General features: G+C 32.4%; 1 protein-coding gene, 1 non-coding gene and 1 pseudogene across 3 annotated transcripts; all 3 read right to left on the bottom strand.

Annotated features, from left to right (window-relative positions):
• Positions 1 to 933: 933 nt before the first annotated feature.
• Positions 934 to 6,805, bottom strand: LOC120147086 (annotated as a pseudogene).
• Positions 5,312 to 5,384, bottom strand: TRNAK-UUU. The gene has a single exon. It is a non-coding gene; the product is annotated as a tRNA-Lys (tRNA).
• Positions 6,806 to 6,943: 138 nt separating the features above from the next.
• On the bottom strand, positions 6,944 to 9,276 carry LOC120147136 (serine/arginine-rich SC35-like splicing factor SCL30). Of its 2 annotated transcripts, XM_039160581.1 has the most exons (5): positions 9,204 to 9,276; positions 8,717 to 8,892; positions 8,561 to 8,638; positions 7,122 to 7,286; positions 6,944 to 7,040 (listed from the first exon to the last, which is right to left on the bottom strand). In XM_039160581.1, exons 2-5 carry the CDS (start codon positions 8,878 to 8,880, stop codon positions 6,983 to 6,985), a joined length of 465 nt encoding a protein of 154 aa, XP_039016512.1. In that variant the 5' UTR covers positions 8,881 to 8,892; positions 9,204 to 9,276; the 3' UTR covers positions 6,944 to 6,982. The 2 variants fall into 2 exon arrangements, with proteins under 2 accessions (XP_039016512.1, XP_039016511.1); XM_039160580.1 differs by lacking the exon at positions 9,204 to 9,276 and having other exon boundaries at positions 8,717 to 9,169.
• Positions 9,277 to 14,554: the final 5,278 nt, after the last annotated feature.

Below are 14,554 nucleotides of genomic sequence, written 5' to 3'. Positions count from 1 at the left end.
AAACACTAATGTAAGCAATGAATCGTTCAACATCTTCATTGTCGGTTAACAAATAAACTTTACCATTTTTCTGATAAGATAGCCTAAATCCACTTAGGGGCTCTAAATTCAATTTATTTGCAACACGTAACATTAGAGTTTCATAAGTTAACTTTTTTAATGACAGTTTTAGTTGAAGATTCATGGGTAAAGGCATATATTGTAAAACACCATGAACATTCTCCCATGACCCTCCAAAACACAAATCTATCCAAACATGATCAACATTAGATAATTTCATTATTGTAAATTAATTTACTAAACAAACGAGCTGCAAAACTAAAACCTGTTGCCGGATGGGGAAGGATGTCGTTGGATATAGGAACGGATGTCGCCGGAGAGAGTGATAGATGGAGATGGAATGAGTTGCGATTTAGGGATTTAGGTTATGAGTTGCTACTGCTGCGTATTTATATACCCAAAACATTTGTGTTGCGAAATTAAAACCTGTTGCGAATTCAGAAATCGAGTTACGAATTTGAAATTCAGTATTGCGATAGTCAGAATCTCGTTGCGATTTACTAAATCGCAATGCGATTACGTAAATCGAAGTGCGAATTAGGAAAATCGCAACGCGAATTTGGGAAATCGCAATGCGATAGTCAGAATCGCGTTGCGAATCTGGAAACTGATTTGCGATACCGGAGATCGCGTTGCGAATTATCGATCGCATTGCGATTTAGTTGGTCATTTTGGTAAATCCAAAAAAAATTGGTTAAAATCGTATATTATAAGGCATTTTTTGTCACTGAGGTTATTTTCTCTTATTTTTTTTCGATTCATTTAGGTGGGATATAAGATTACAATATATAATTAGACGAACATTGAAAGCACTTTGATTAAATTACTCTTGTAATAGCCTTTTGGCAAATTCGACACTTACACCCGAATCCGAGTAGCATAATTCAGTTATAAGGGCAGCAAAGCAGGTATCGGAATTCGGATTCATAATGCTGAACTTCAACCATTTTGGCAATCTGGGATTTTGGGCTCTTTGTTCAAACATTCCATGATGGATCTTTTCAAGGAGCCAGAACGAGGCAGTTGGCTGTATATCCATTCGAGTAACGATTCGACGTCGTCGGCGAAATCTTTCATGTGCCATTGAAGAAGCTTCGGCAACGAAATCTTCTTCTTGTTGGTAATTCCCACTGAAGCTTCCAAATAATCCACTTTCGCTTTCTCCAGTTCGTTCACTACTTCATCCGCCGTATAAATCCTTAACTGCAATATTCAATTCACCGCGAATTTTTCAACTCGAACCAAACAGAATTCGAATCATAATCACATCGACATACTTATATTAAATATGAACTCGTATATCCGATACCAACTCGAGTCCAAATAAGATTAGACACTTACTGCTGGTGAGGACCAAGTGCCTCGGCAAAGGGCGAAGGTAACATTGGGTTCTGGATACCCCAAACCATAGGCATGTCTCAGCAACATTTCCTTCTCATCCATCGGACCCTAGGGAAGTCAAGACCTTAATCAGAAACTATAATTAAATTGGATTTCGATTTCTCGATTTTGTTGGTACGATCTCGATCTAAAGATCCGAAATCGAATCCGAATGAACTAAACGAATAATCTGATCCTTTTATATACGGGAAGTGAATTGTAAATAATTTATCTATTTTGACTCACGTATTCTGGTTCACATGGATGGCGAAGAATGAAATGCTCAATGGCTAAAGCATTCAGCACTATTCCACCCACATTGAGTGCAGCCTGCAGGATCAAAACCAAATTCGTGTTTAGGGTTTAAACTGCGGTCTCATATTCATTTCAATCAATATAACCGATATCGAACATCATTCATTCATATAATTATGACCGAACAAAATAATCGAAATCATAATTGAGGTCGATGAAAAAAATCGAAATTGAAATGACCGGGTAGCAATTTCACCTTGTTCATAAGTGCAAGTAGTTTCTCTTGTGTGGAAGGTAGCCCATGTTCAAGAAATGCCTGAAATTATGATTAATGCTTTAGTATTTGTTTTGGTATAACTATTAATATTCGATCCATTGATCTACTAATCTGAATCGAGTACTGCAAACATCCGTTATAGAAGCAACCGTTCTAATCGAGTTAAAGGTTCGATGATAATATATTATTTCGAATTAATTTTTGAGGTTTCAAAGATGTCTTACAGTACATGCATAATACAAGCATTGTAGACGTTGATCCAAAATGCTAGCTTTTGCTTGTAGGTTAAGAATGCCAGGTCAACGTTAGATAGTTTATGCATCAAAATCCTGAAAAAACAAGAACGAAGAAAGAAAATTAATGAAGTTATTTTAACAAATATAACGGAATCGGATTTGATCGAAACTCGTCTTCAACCTGATTTCAAAAGTTCAGAACAACTTACCTAACCTTCCTATTGCCACTAAACAATCCGATAATCGACCGAGATCCATTGAATTCCGAGTTATTTGGATGAAGTTCTGTAATCTCCGATGTCTCTTAAAACTCCATCGAATTCAGGAATTATACCATAAGGGTCGATATTTGATGTGTTTTGATTGGAACCAAACAATGAGGTTTTGGTAGAGTATCCTCTTGGAGCCATGCATGAGAAGCTAAGCTTTGCAACAATGGCGGATCCTTCTTTGTCTTGGGAGGATCCTTGGTTTAATTCAAGGAATATGCCTATCAAGCGTCTCACAAGCTCTTCCGAGAGTTCGTTCGGTTTCTCAGTGGTGATATCCCTGTTGATTGGGCTTTGTTTTGGATTCTAAATGCTTGCAATTTCTTTGATCCTTGATGAAATTCTCCTGCTCAAGAACATCAAAAACTTTTTAATTCGAGATTTAAATTATGATCACGAATATAGCATTACATATTTGATGAAAGTATATGTGTAATTTTATTTATAATCTTTGTATAATCATTGTATTAAATTATTGAAAGAAATTTCTGGAAAATACAAATCAAGGAAAGCTTACCAGTGCAGTGTGAGGAAGACAAGCTTAGGATATCAGTTGCAGAACCTATGGAAGCTCTTCCATGTCTTTTTAGCTTCCCTTTTCTGAAAACTTCGTAATTTTGCGATCTCGTTCGTGTTTTAGATCGTCGTCGACATCGATGGCAGGTCCGCATATGAATCGGTTCCGTTGTTGCCGGATTTTCCATTCTTGGGTTATTTTCTTCTCTTGGTACAATTTCATTTTCAGGTCGTCGATTTTTCTCTCTAGCCAAACAATCTCTTCCTCAACTGTTGTTAGTTCAGCAAGGAGTGCTTGAACCTAAAAGAACTGAGTTATTATCTATTGATTAATCCGAATAAAATATTATAAAATTTATTGTGAGATTGAATTTTAAATAAATAACACAAACAGAATTTTAAATTTTTTTAACAGACATAAACTGAGCAAACTTAAAGACAAACAAAGAATATGTGTACATTCTTTCAAACTCAGTTACTATTCTATCATATATATACAAATGTCTAATTCAGGTTTCAAGTCCTGATTACGTTCAAATCTAAAATTATTATAAGCGCTTACTTGAGGCGGAAGCAACGACGGAAGCAGTGGCGGCTGCCGAGTTAGTAACAGCGGCGAACCCTCTAGCGCCCGGCGCAAAACCTTGTGACTTCTTTCTCTTCATCAAATTCCGCTTGCAACTTATCGACCTGTCGAACAAACACTGAATCGTCAAAGAAAACTCCATTAATTTCTTCTAAAATAAAGCATTAATGGAGCTCAAATCTTACCTCTTCTTGAAGTTCGATCTTCTTCCTCGATTCCTCGCTTCTTTCCATCAAAAATCTTCGAATTTCATCGTCTTGGAAAAAACCCAGATTTTCTCAGCTCTCACATTCAGCAACAATAAATTTTAGAAGCCTATATAGAAAGAGAGAGAATTTGGGAAGGTATTAATGGTAGCAAAAATTTTGGAGGGAAAATGTGAGGCGTTCTGCGGTGGAAGAAGCGGTGGTGTTGTGATTGGGGAGCGGTGAGTCGTTGGCAGTGGATTTGAAAGTGCATGGCCATCACATGAATTTATTTAATTGCGAGGAAAACAGGAAAGTTATTATAAAAACCCCAGACGTGAAGTCCATGAACAGTATACACATTCATGGATTGGCTATATCCTATAATATATATATATATATATATATATATAACTCGTTTAAGTGGGCCAGTTCGGTTTACAACGGTCTGTGGAGCGAATGGTCTGTTTGGTCCGGTTCAGGTTGAGTATGATAATGAATTTTAATTTGAGGGTTTTTAATTATTAAATTAAAGTTAATTACAAAATAATATATTTATTTGACAATGAATACTCAATCATTCTTACAGTTGTTGATGTTCGAGTCTATTACTTTTAGAAATAACAAGGATTATTTTAAGCATTTAAGAGTTAAGTTTGAAAAAACATATATAATTGAATATTCCGGAAGAACTTCAATCCTTAGACCTTAATCGCTCATGACAATAGTAATTCTTCTTATTGTATTTAGAGTTTGTCTTTAAGTTACGGCTTTGATCTCATATTGATTAAAAAAACCTTAAATAATAATAATAATAAGGATTGAATAAATTTTAACTCTATTGAAAAATCATTTTTTATTTGATTCAATATTAAAAAAAATTGATTCAACTCAAACGTCGTAAACTTAATTAAAAAAAGCAAATAAAATTTGAATTATAAAATAGAATTCATATAACTCTAAATTTTTAGTAATTAGTTGGTTGATTTTTAAGTTGGAGTTGAGACCCTCAACTCTGTATAATATATGTATATCATATATAAAAAATTTATGAAAAAATGTATATCGTATATGATTATTAAAAATTATTTAAATTAGAATCAATTAGTAACATAAAATTATAAATATTTATAATTAAATTTAAACATATTTTTCAAATTGATTAACTTGAATTTTTTTCATGTAATAATAATAATAATAATTCAAATACTCTTTTCTCAGTCAATGACTTATATTTTAATTATTTGTTATTCGGTTAGTTGTTTAAGTATAATTTATTTATTTTAAAAGGAAAAAATAGATTGATTGATTTAGTTGATACATAGCTAGGAATAAAATAGGTAATCCTTTTTTACAAGGGAATATTAGGTGATTTTTAGTTATAAACTTCTACATTAGTCAATCTTGTTAACAAAACATCAATAAACTTAAAAACCACAGAAAATAAAAATAATTTAAATCTAATTGTCCGTTTGGCGGTTGATTAAACCGAAAAATTATCTCCATGAGAGAGAACAAAAAGTGAGAAAAAGGAAACACATGCCAAACGCCGTCTGTGGGAATCGAACCCACGACCACGTGGTTAAAAGCCACGCGCTCTGCCGGCTGAGCTAAGACGGCTTGATATCATGGTTTCTTAATAATTATATATGACAATAAACTAAAGGGAAACCATTGTTATATTGTCAAAATTTGTTGCGTTTTTATTTTCCTTTCATTTTAAAATGGAAAATTAGGTGATTACGTAGCTACAAATAATATGTAATCTTTCTTTTAGAGAATATTAGGTAACTTTGAATAAAATATATCTGAATAAATTAATATTTAATGGATTTGATAGTGCATAACTTTCAATTATAAAATACTATATTAGGTAATTTCGTTGGCAAATCATCAATAAATTTAAACACTATTGAAAATAATCATAATGATTTTTATTTTTCATAAATTGTATATTTACGGTCATTGGCAATGTACAAATTTATTCTTGAATTTATAAATGGTTTGTGCATAAAGTTCAATTTAAAAATGATTATGTTCAGTACTTTAATCATAAAAAATTATGCACTCTATTTACTGAGGTAAGACGACTTATTATTTACTGTTGTCCAACCAAGTTAAGATTTCTAACATGTTGTCCAGCACCTCCATCACATGATAATATAAATTAAGAAGTTAAAGTCTCATTTACCTATCGGTCTACTCGATTACAATCCGAGTAGAATTGAATTTAAATAAGAAAATGGAATTGTTATTCAATTTCCTAGTTTTTAATATTGTGAAAAATAAATTATAAAAATGCAACTAAATTGAGTATTCTTGAAATTGGACCATTTTTATAAAAATAAAAAGCTAAGAGAAATGTTACAAATAATAAAATTCAATCTCTAAACTAATTTGATTAAAATCTAATTGTAACTTTAACAAAGCAACCTTTATGAGGTTATAATTTCAATATCTGCAAACTCTTATCCGTTAAAAGCTCTTTGTTATTAAGGAAAATAACACAAACCCCTTAAATACTTGTGTTAAAATCAGAAGGTCCATTGACTGCTTTATCAGCTACGCCTTGGTGACGGGTCGGCCGACCTAGACCGAGACTCAGGCGGCGATGGCATCCGTGCAGCCCATGGTGCTTCCTCTGACTCATATGCAGCCTTCCTGCAAGTGGTCAAAAGATAGAATCGATTAGTGTTCGGAAAGGAATTTAAGCCGAGGTCTTGGATGTGTTTTTGGTCACATTGTGTTTATCTCAGTCGTTGACATAACGAATGTTACTGTGGTCAAAGCGGTAAATATCGAAACTGCGGAACTATGGAAGTTGAAATGATGAGATAGAATGTGACTTACTCGCCGTACCCATTCCCACCAGCATTTTCATACCCAGGAGAATACAATCTGTGACCGTAGTCACCACCACGATCTTGCGGAGGACCTCTCGGAGATCTTGGATGGCCTTCATGCCTTCTATCTGGTGAAACTGAATAGTTTCCTTGCCGCCTTGAACAGGGAATATGACCTGACAAACCGATATCTACCATCATTATTTGCCAACACTCCAAGGATATGATGGCAATTTGACAGCTTACCTTGAACGGTAACGGCCTCTAGAACCCATCAATTATTTGCCAACACATCCAAGGATATGATGGCAGATATGAACGAGACCGGGAAGAGCATCACGGTTGCTACTAACCATAGGACAAGACATTATATTATTAAGAACGGAATAACATACCATAATAAGATGATCGTCCCCCATATCCCGAAGGTCCTCTGAAGAATCACATGCCGTATTAATCTCGAAGGAAATATCAGTAAAATAACATGAAACAAAATGTGTGAGAGAGGGATTACCTTAGCCTTTCTTTATGCTGCATCTCCTCGGGCCTTTTCCTATTCTCCGCAGCAAAGACGACGGATATCTCTCTCCCACCAAATATCTTACCATTCATGCGCCATTGAGCTTCAGCAGCATCATAAGGATCCACAAACTGCACAAACGCAAACCCTCGCGGAGTCCTGTGGAAAGTATACAACGAGCCTTAACTTAAGCACTCAAGTTAACGAAAAGAAGAGACCGGGATGTTGAAACTAGAATACCGCCTCACCACTACAATGACATTACTTTGTATACTTTACATATCTAAATACGGTTCCGAATCACGACGACAACATACATGGTCGGAATTTACATAAGAACGGGCATAGTGGCGGACCTTTTCCCTTAATATTCAATACCAAAGGCGACTTCAAAAGGAGTGAATCGAAAAATCTTCACATGCTTGTAAATATAAGAAGCACTCGATATTGACAATTTTCCTCAAACTAAATCTCTCTTCGAGTAGCCTTCAATTGGTCGGGTCTCGGATACCAATCTTCTTCCTCATTAAACCTCTATTTGATGGTGTAATTATATAGTTTCGCTTCATAAAGGAACATTCTTCGTATGATCATTACCATTAAAATCCTCGGATTCATCAAATCCGGGGCTTTGGCTTGTTTTTTACTTCAAACCAATTACCACCTGATAAACCAGTTCAAAATTGAATTCACTCCAGAAAAATGGGTAAAAAAGTGTCTTAAGAAACAGCAAGAAAAGCAATTCGAAGGAATCAACTTCATTTACATGTACCGACATAAAATGACTAAAGATTGTAGAGGCGAATACTTAAAACAAAGCAGTTGATAGCCTATGCTAGCTTTGGGGAACAAGACGATCGAATTATGGCAGGCTTACGAAATGGCACTAAAAGCAATTCAAAGGAAGCATACGATGACTAAAGATCCATGATTCCAATACAAAAAACTGTGAACTTCGTAAAACCATCAGTTTAAACCCCTATTTTCCGATCCTAAAAGCTTTCTGTGCAATGATCAGTAATGGTTGAAGAAGAAGACGATTCGGTTTGTGGTAGGTTTATGAAATCTCTCATCCTATATAAAAAGTAAGCACTTCCATATGATCATATCATGTGACGAACAAAACTCTTACATAATCCGGATAAAACTGAAACGAAGGAAACCCAAAGATGCCTTAAACAAACATAAAATACAAAGAATGAATGTTACACCGATTGTGGCAAGGAGTTGAAATATCAAAATTTTCAGAACCAAAATCTCAGGATTCAAATAAAGTAAATGAAGCTCGTGCTTAATCCGAATAAAACTAAGCTGAACGTAACCTACAACGCCTTAAACAATCATATACTGAAATGAATGAACTTCCATTTAGAACCATTGCAAAGAAATGATGCAGGATTAAAACAAATTACTTCAGAGGTGCAATTACAAACCCTGTATGGAAATCTTTCGGAATATACACATCTCGAACAAGTCCGAACCTCTCGAACGGAATTCGGAGTTCTTCGGGTCTGCAAACAGTAATCAAACAATCCATTTAACCAACAATTTAGAAACAAAAGGGGGTTTATTATGATGAATGATTTTACCTGCAATCCAAAGGAATGTTTCTAACTAAGAGGCTTCCATTATTCAGCTCCCTCCTTCTACCACCTCCACCGCCGCCGCCATATCCCCTCCTCGGAGGACTCCTTTCTCGGCCGCCATAGCCTCTTCTTGGAGGACTATAGTATTGAGGACTGTACCTCCTCATCACAAAAAGACCCTTCAAAAAGAAATGTCCACAAACTTCATAAGAAACCATAAAAACGATAGTCTTTATTTACTCAAAAAATACCCAGAAAAAAAAATCAAATTCTATATTTAAAAAAAAAAACCCAGACTTTCTGTTTGGTTTATGAGAAAACTAAACAACATAAAGTTGTATACAAGCATTGACTGGGTTGAACAACTACACGCTGTTAAAATTAAATTTGTACAATAAAAGAAATAAATTTTACAAAATAAAAAGCTAGAAAAACAAAGACCCAAATCTGGAAAATAAAGGGTTCCAATTTTGGAATTGGAAATGATTACCTGAAAGGATATTTCGAAACAGAGGCGGAGGAGACGACAAAGATTTTGTTTGGAGATTTAGATCAGAAGTTCTAGCTCTCCAAGTACTATGTTATTTATTTCCACGTGCTTTATTTATTTATTATTATTTTTACTTTGACTTCAAATATAAATGACCGATAAAAAAAACCAACATCAATTTTATTTTATTTTTTCGAATGAAAAGAAAAGAAACAACTGCACCTCCAGTTGTAAGCTTCAATAACTTCATTAGATGAAGCTAATATTCAAAAGTACTCATGTCACGCAAATTATGTAACATATGATTGTTATATATGATCACATTAATATATCGTTTATAAATTATATTTTCACATGATAAAATTACAATTTATCATTAATTACTATATCATCACAATGACCAACAATCAATATAGTATGAATAAGATTTCATTAACAAGTCTATAATCAAACTAGAAGCTCTTCATAATCGAAGGGTGGGATATTTTAAGTATTAATAAGGGAACTTAATCATCATGCTCAATTATCATAATTAATTATATGATAATTGAGCATGATTGATTAAAAATTAATTATAAGAGTAAATAAAAGCCTAATAGAGATGTTTCTAAAGAAACACTTAGTTCAAAGCTCAAAGGTCTTATTTCATTATTCATATAATAGTTTTTAGTTTTCCACCATATTCCCACTACAAAGTATGAAACACAAAGTAAAAGTGAACAAAACAACTATATTTTCAACTTTTGATATACGATTATAGAAGATACAGTCATCCAACTCTTGTTGTGCTTCAACATCTTCATAACTCTTAGCTATTTCACAGATAAACCTGCGATTTAATAATAATAAACCCATTTTTATAAAATTAATTTATAAAAAATATGAAAAAATAAAAATTGAAAAGAGTGGGTTTTTTTTGGGATTAATCCATGATAATTTCACCTTTGATTTAATCATGAAAATGAGATCCTTGGTTTTCTCCCATGCATACAAGACATCACGTTTGGTGCGGTACTTCATCCCGGCTGGATCATAATAGCACTGCATCAACATCATTTAGGAATTTTAAGATATATATTTGAATATGAATATATCTGTTATAGATCATTTCATTTTAAAATCTCGAGTAAATATTAGGATCAATCATATGAAAACATGAAATTGTACATAAAATCAACATCTCTTACATATTTATGCATACAGATAGCATGCATGAATGGATATATGTATGTAGGATAAGGATTAAAAGCGCTCCTCGCTATCCACCCTGACAAGAGCCACTGATAGCGAGCATAGGTGTTGTCGTAGTGAAGTTCGAAGGCACCTGGAGTCTTCTTACGAGACCTTTTCTTGTTCCGTTCTTTCACTGCCTTCAACGTGGCTTGCGACATCGGAGACAGCTTCGGAGCTGGTGGTGCTTGGGTAGGCGGTGGTGTTTCCGTTGGCGGTGATGGTGTTTCCATAGGCAGTGGTGCTTTCACCTTGCTTGACTCGGGGCTGATCAGCTCGACCTTCTCATACCTCATGGCTGCGCTAAACTGCAAAGCAGTTGCTCTAGCGTTTTACTTGTTCATTTTGAACGTTCTCCCTTTCTCAAATATATAGACAATTGAGGTTTGGTAAAATTCTAGGATTTCGCCATTTCGCCTCTAATTTACTCTTTCTTTTACATTAGTCCCTCGGGTTTTTAAAATTCTTTTCAAAATTTCCCTTTACACACATGTGTATCTTATAAATTAATTGAGCATATTTTCATTTAGATAAAAAACCATGATTTAAAAAAATCATTTAGAACTACTATTCTTTTGAAATGAAGCGCGATGATTTTACGTACTTTACATGAAAATGCATGTCGCGCGTGTCGTCTCACTTATCTCACTTTCTTTCATGAGCGCGTATTTTTTATTTTAGATCTTTACTGATTTAAACATCGAGAATTGAGAAAATACATAATAGATATTAATTGCCTCACGATCAAACAAGATATCTTTAAGTGATCGATTTTCCATTTTTATTTGTTCATTTTTATACATTTAGAAGATCATAATTATATATATATATATATATATATAATTTTAACCATTGTTCTATCAAAGAAGAAAACATAATAATAATATTAACATTTGTTTTTTCCATTTAAAATATTAAAAAAAACCCAATAAAATTCACAAAGCATAGTTTTTTATTTATAAATATGGGTTTTGCTAATGAATTATAATGGCGGACTTAAAAGAAAATGTTAAAAAGCATTGGATTTAAGGACTAATATCCATTAGTTAAGGGTTAACACGGAAATTAATCATATATCAAGGATACAAAAGCAAAGAAGCGTGTGCTTGTTGTCCGAATAGTATATATGAATTCCGTTGGATTTTTTGCGCTGGATTCCCCGGCCTAAATTAATTACGTAACTTACCACTTCTTTTTCCTCGATTTTTCCCATTTTTTATTTTTAACTTACCATATATACTTTAATAATAAAATATTAACTATAATATTTTAATATAAATATTTAACTATTTAAGGTTAAAAAGTAAATGGTGATTCAATCATTATAAAGACCACTTATGGAAGTAATACAAATTAATTTTTTATGTCATTCATGTAACCGTTTATCTTAAGATATGTTCAGGGCTGAGTTACCTACCTAAGTCCCGAGTCCCGCTCAAAATTTCGAATAAAAAAATTAGGTTTATTCTAAAATATGAGTTAAATTCAAATTTTAATATTTTAATTTATTTTAATTATATTAAACAAGTGATCTCAATGTTTAAAGATTTATTTTTATTTTTAGAGATTTCGAGTTCGAACACGACATATGCATGACTGTTTGAATGTTCATTGTCAAACAGTTGAGCGTCTTTCGAATAAATAATATCTTGTAAACACTTTAAACTAATAAAAAAATTAATCTAGTAAATTTTTTAATTATATTTTTTGTAAACATTCATTTTCATCTGAATTTTAATGAGATCACTCCATGAATATTAATTTTATTTGAATTACTTTAGTTTTTTATTAATATTAATTAAATATATATTTATTATAAATAGTTTTGATTTATTAATTAGATTATATATATATATATACTTAATTATAAATAATGTAAAAGTATCATTTTTTCCCTGTAAATGTAATAGACTCAATTTATTATTGTAATCTTTATTGTATTTTCGTATCAATTAAATCAATTTAGCCATTGAAATTGCTCAATTGCTTCATTCTATACCATATCTCTCACTTAAAATCCTAAACTGAGGGTTTTAAGTTAGAGATTAAGATTTAGGTTTCATGGTTTAGAGGTTACAAGGCTATGGTTTAGAGGTTACATGGCTATGGTTTAGGGTTATTAATGTAGGGTTTTAAGTTAGGGGTATGGTATAAAATAATACAATTAAACAACTTTAAGGGCTAAATTGATGCAAAAAATACGATAATGACGAAAATGATAAATTGAATCTACTACAGAGGTAAAAATGACCCTAAACCTGTAAATAAATATTAATACTTTTTGACGTGTTCCATTATTACAAAACTAAACCGATTGAATTAAATCAGCCCCTAAACCGAATCCAATAACTCTACCCAGCCAACCAATCCATTATACCGAAACCGACCCAAAACCAAATTACAATACCTGAACTTGTTTAACCCAATACCCTTCTAACCAACTAAAACCCAAATTATCAATACCCAATTAAGTACACCAGACCAGTTACAAATCTCATACATTGACCCGTTTGTGTCGTTATTCTTTTAAGTACCTAAGTCATAACGATCTTTATGAAAATATAGTTACTTGACACATATTATTTTTATTTTTTTTAAGAAAATTAATTATTTTTCAGAAGAAAAAAAACCCAAACTTTTTCTAAAATCCCAAATCCTATAATCTCTCATTCCAAACCTCATTATCAACCATCACCAATCTTATCACTGTATTTTTATAAATCTCAAATACATACATACATACGTACATACGTACGTACATATATATACATACATATATACATACATACATACATACATACATACATACATACATACATACGTACGTACATACGTACATACGTACGTACATACATACGTACATACGTACGTACGTACATACGTACATACGTACATACGTACATACGTACATACGTACATACGTACATACGTACATACGTACATACGTACATACGTACATACGTACATACGTACATACGTACATACTTACATACTACTACGTACATACGTACATACGTACATACGTACTACGTACATACTACATACGTACATACGTACATACGTACATACTACATACATACATACGTACATACATACATACATACATACATACATACATACATACATACATACCTACATACATACATACATACTACATACATACATACATACATACATACATACTACATACATACATACATACATACATACATACATACATACATACATACATACATACATACATACATACATACATACATACATACATACATACATACATACATACATACATACATACATACATACATACATACATACATACATACATACATACATACATACATACATACATACATACATACATACTACATACATACATACATACATACATACTACTACATACATACATACATACATACATACATACATACATACATACATACATACATACATACATACATACATACATACATACATACATACATACACATACATACATACATACATACATACATACATACATACATACATACATACATACATACATACATACATACATACATACATACATACATACATACATACATACATACATACACATACATACATACACAATACATACATACATACATACATACATACATACATACATACATACATACATACATACAACATACATACATACATACATACATCATACATACATAATACATACATACATACAACATACATACATACATACATACATACATACATACATACATACATACACATACATACATACATACATACACATACATACATACATACATACATACATACATACATACATACATACATACATACATACATACATACATACATACATACATACATACATACATACATACATACATACATACTACATACTACATACATACATACATACATACATACATACATACATACATACATACATACATACATACTACATACTACATACATACATACATACATACATACATACATACACATACATACATACATACATACATACATAAATACATACATACATACACATACATACATACACCATACATACATACATACTACAACATACGTACGTACGTACGTACGTACGT

The sequence above is a fragment of the Hibiscus syriacus genome, unplaced genomic scaffold (assembly GCF_006381635.1).
Source record: "Hibiscus syriacus cultivar Baekdansim isolate YM2019G1 unplaced genomic scaffold, ASM638163v2 tig00110933_pilon, whole genome shotgun sequence".
Lineage (NCBI taxonomy): Eukaryota > Viridiplantae > Streptophyta > Magnoliopsida > Malvales > Malvaceae > Hibiscus > Hibiscus syriacus.
Note: the sequence above shows the minus strand (reverse complement) of the source record. Positions and strands in the feature narration are given on the sequence as shown.

Bases quoted from the DNA above. Each gene is read 5' to 3' on its own strand.
- LOC120147136 (XM_039160580.1), bottom strand. From the start codon at position 8,931: ATGGTTTCTTATGAAGTTTGTGGACATTTCTTTTTGAAGGGTCTTTTT. The intron at 7,287-8,560 runs GTTTGTAATTGC...TACTTTCCACAG, and splicing joins CCGAAAGATTTCCATACAGG to GACTCCGCGAGGGTTTGCGT. The intron at 7,041-7,121 runs GTAATCCCTCTC...GTGATTCTTCAG, and splicing joins CAGCATAAAGAAAGGCTAAG to AGGACCTTCGGGATATGGGG.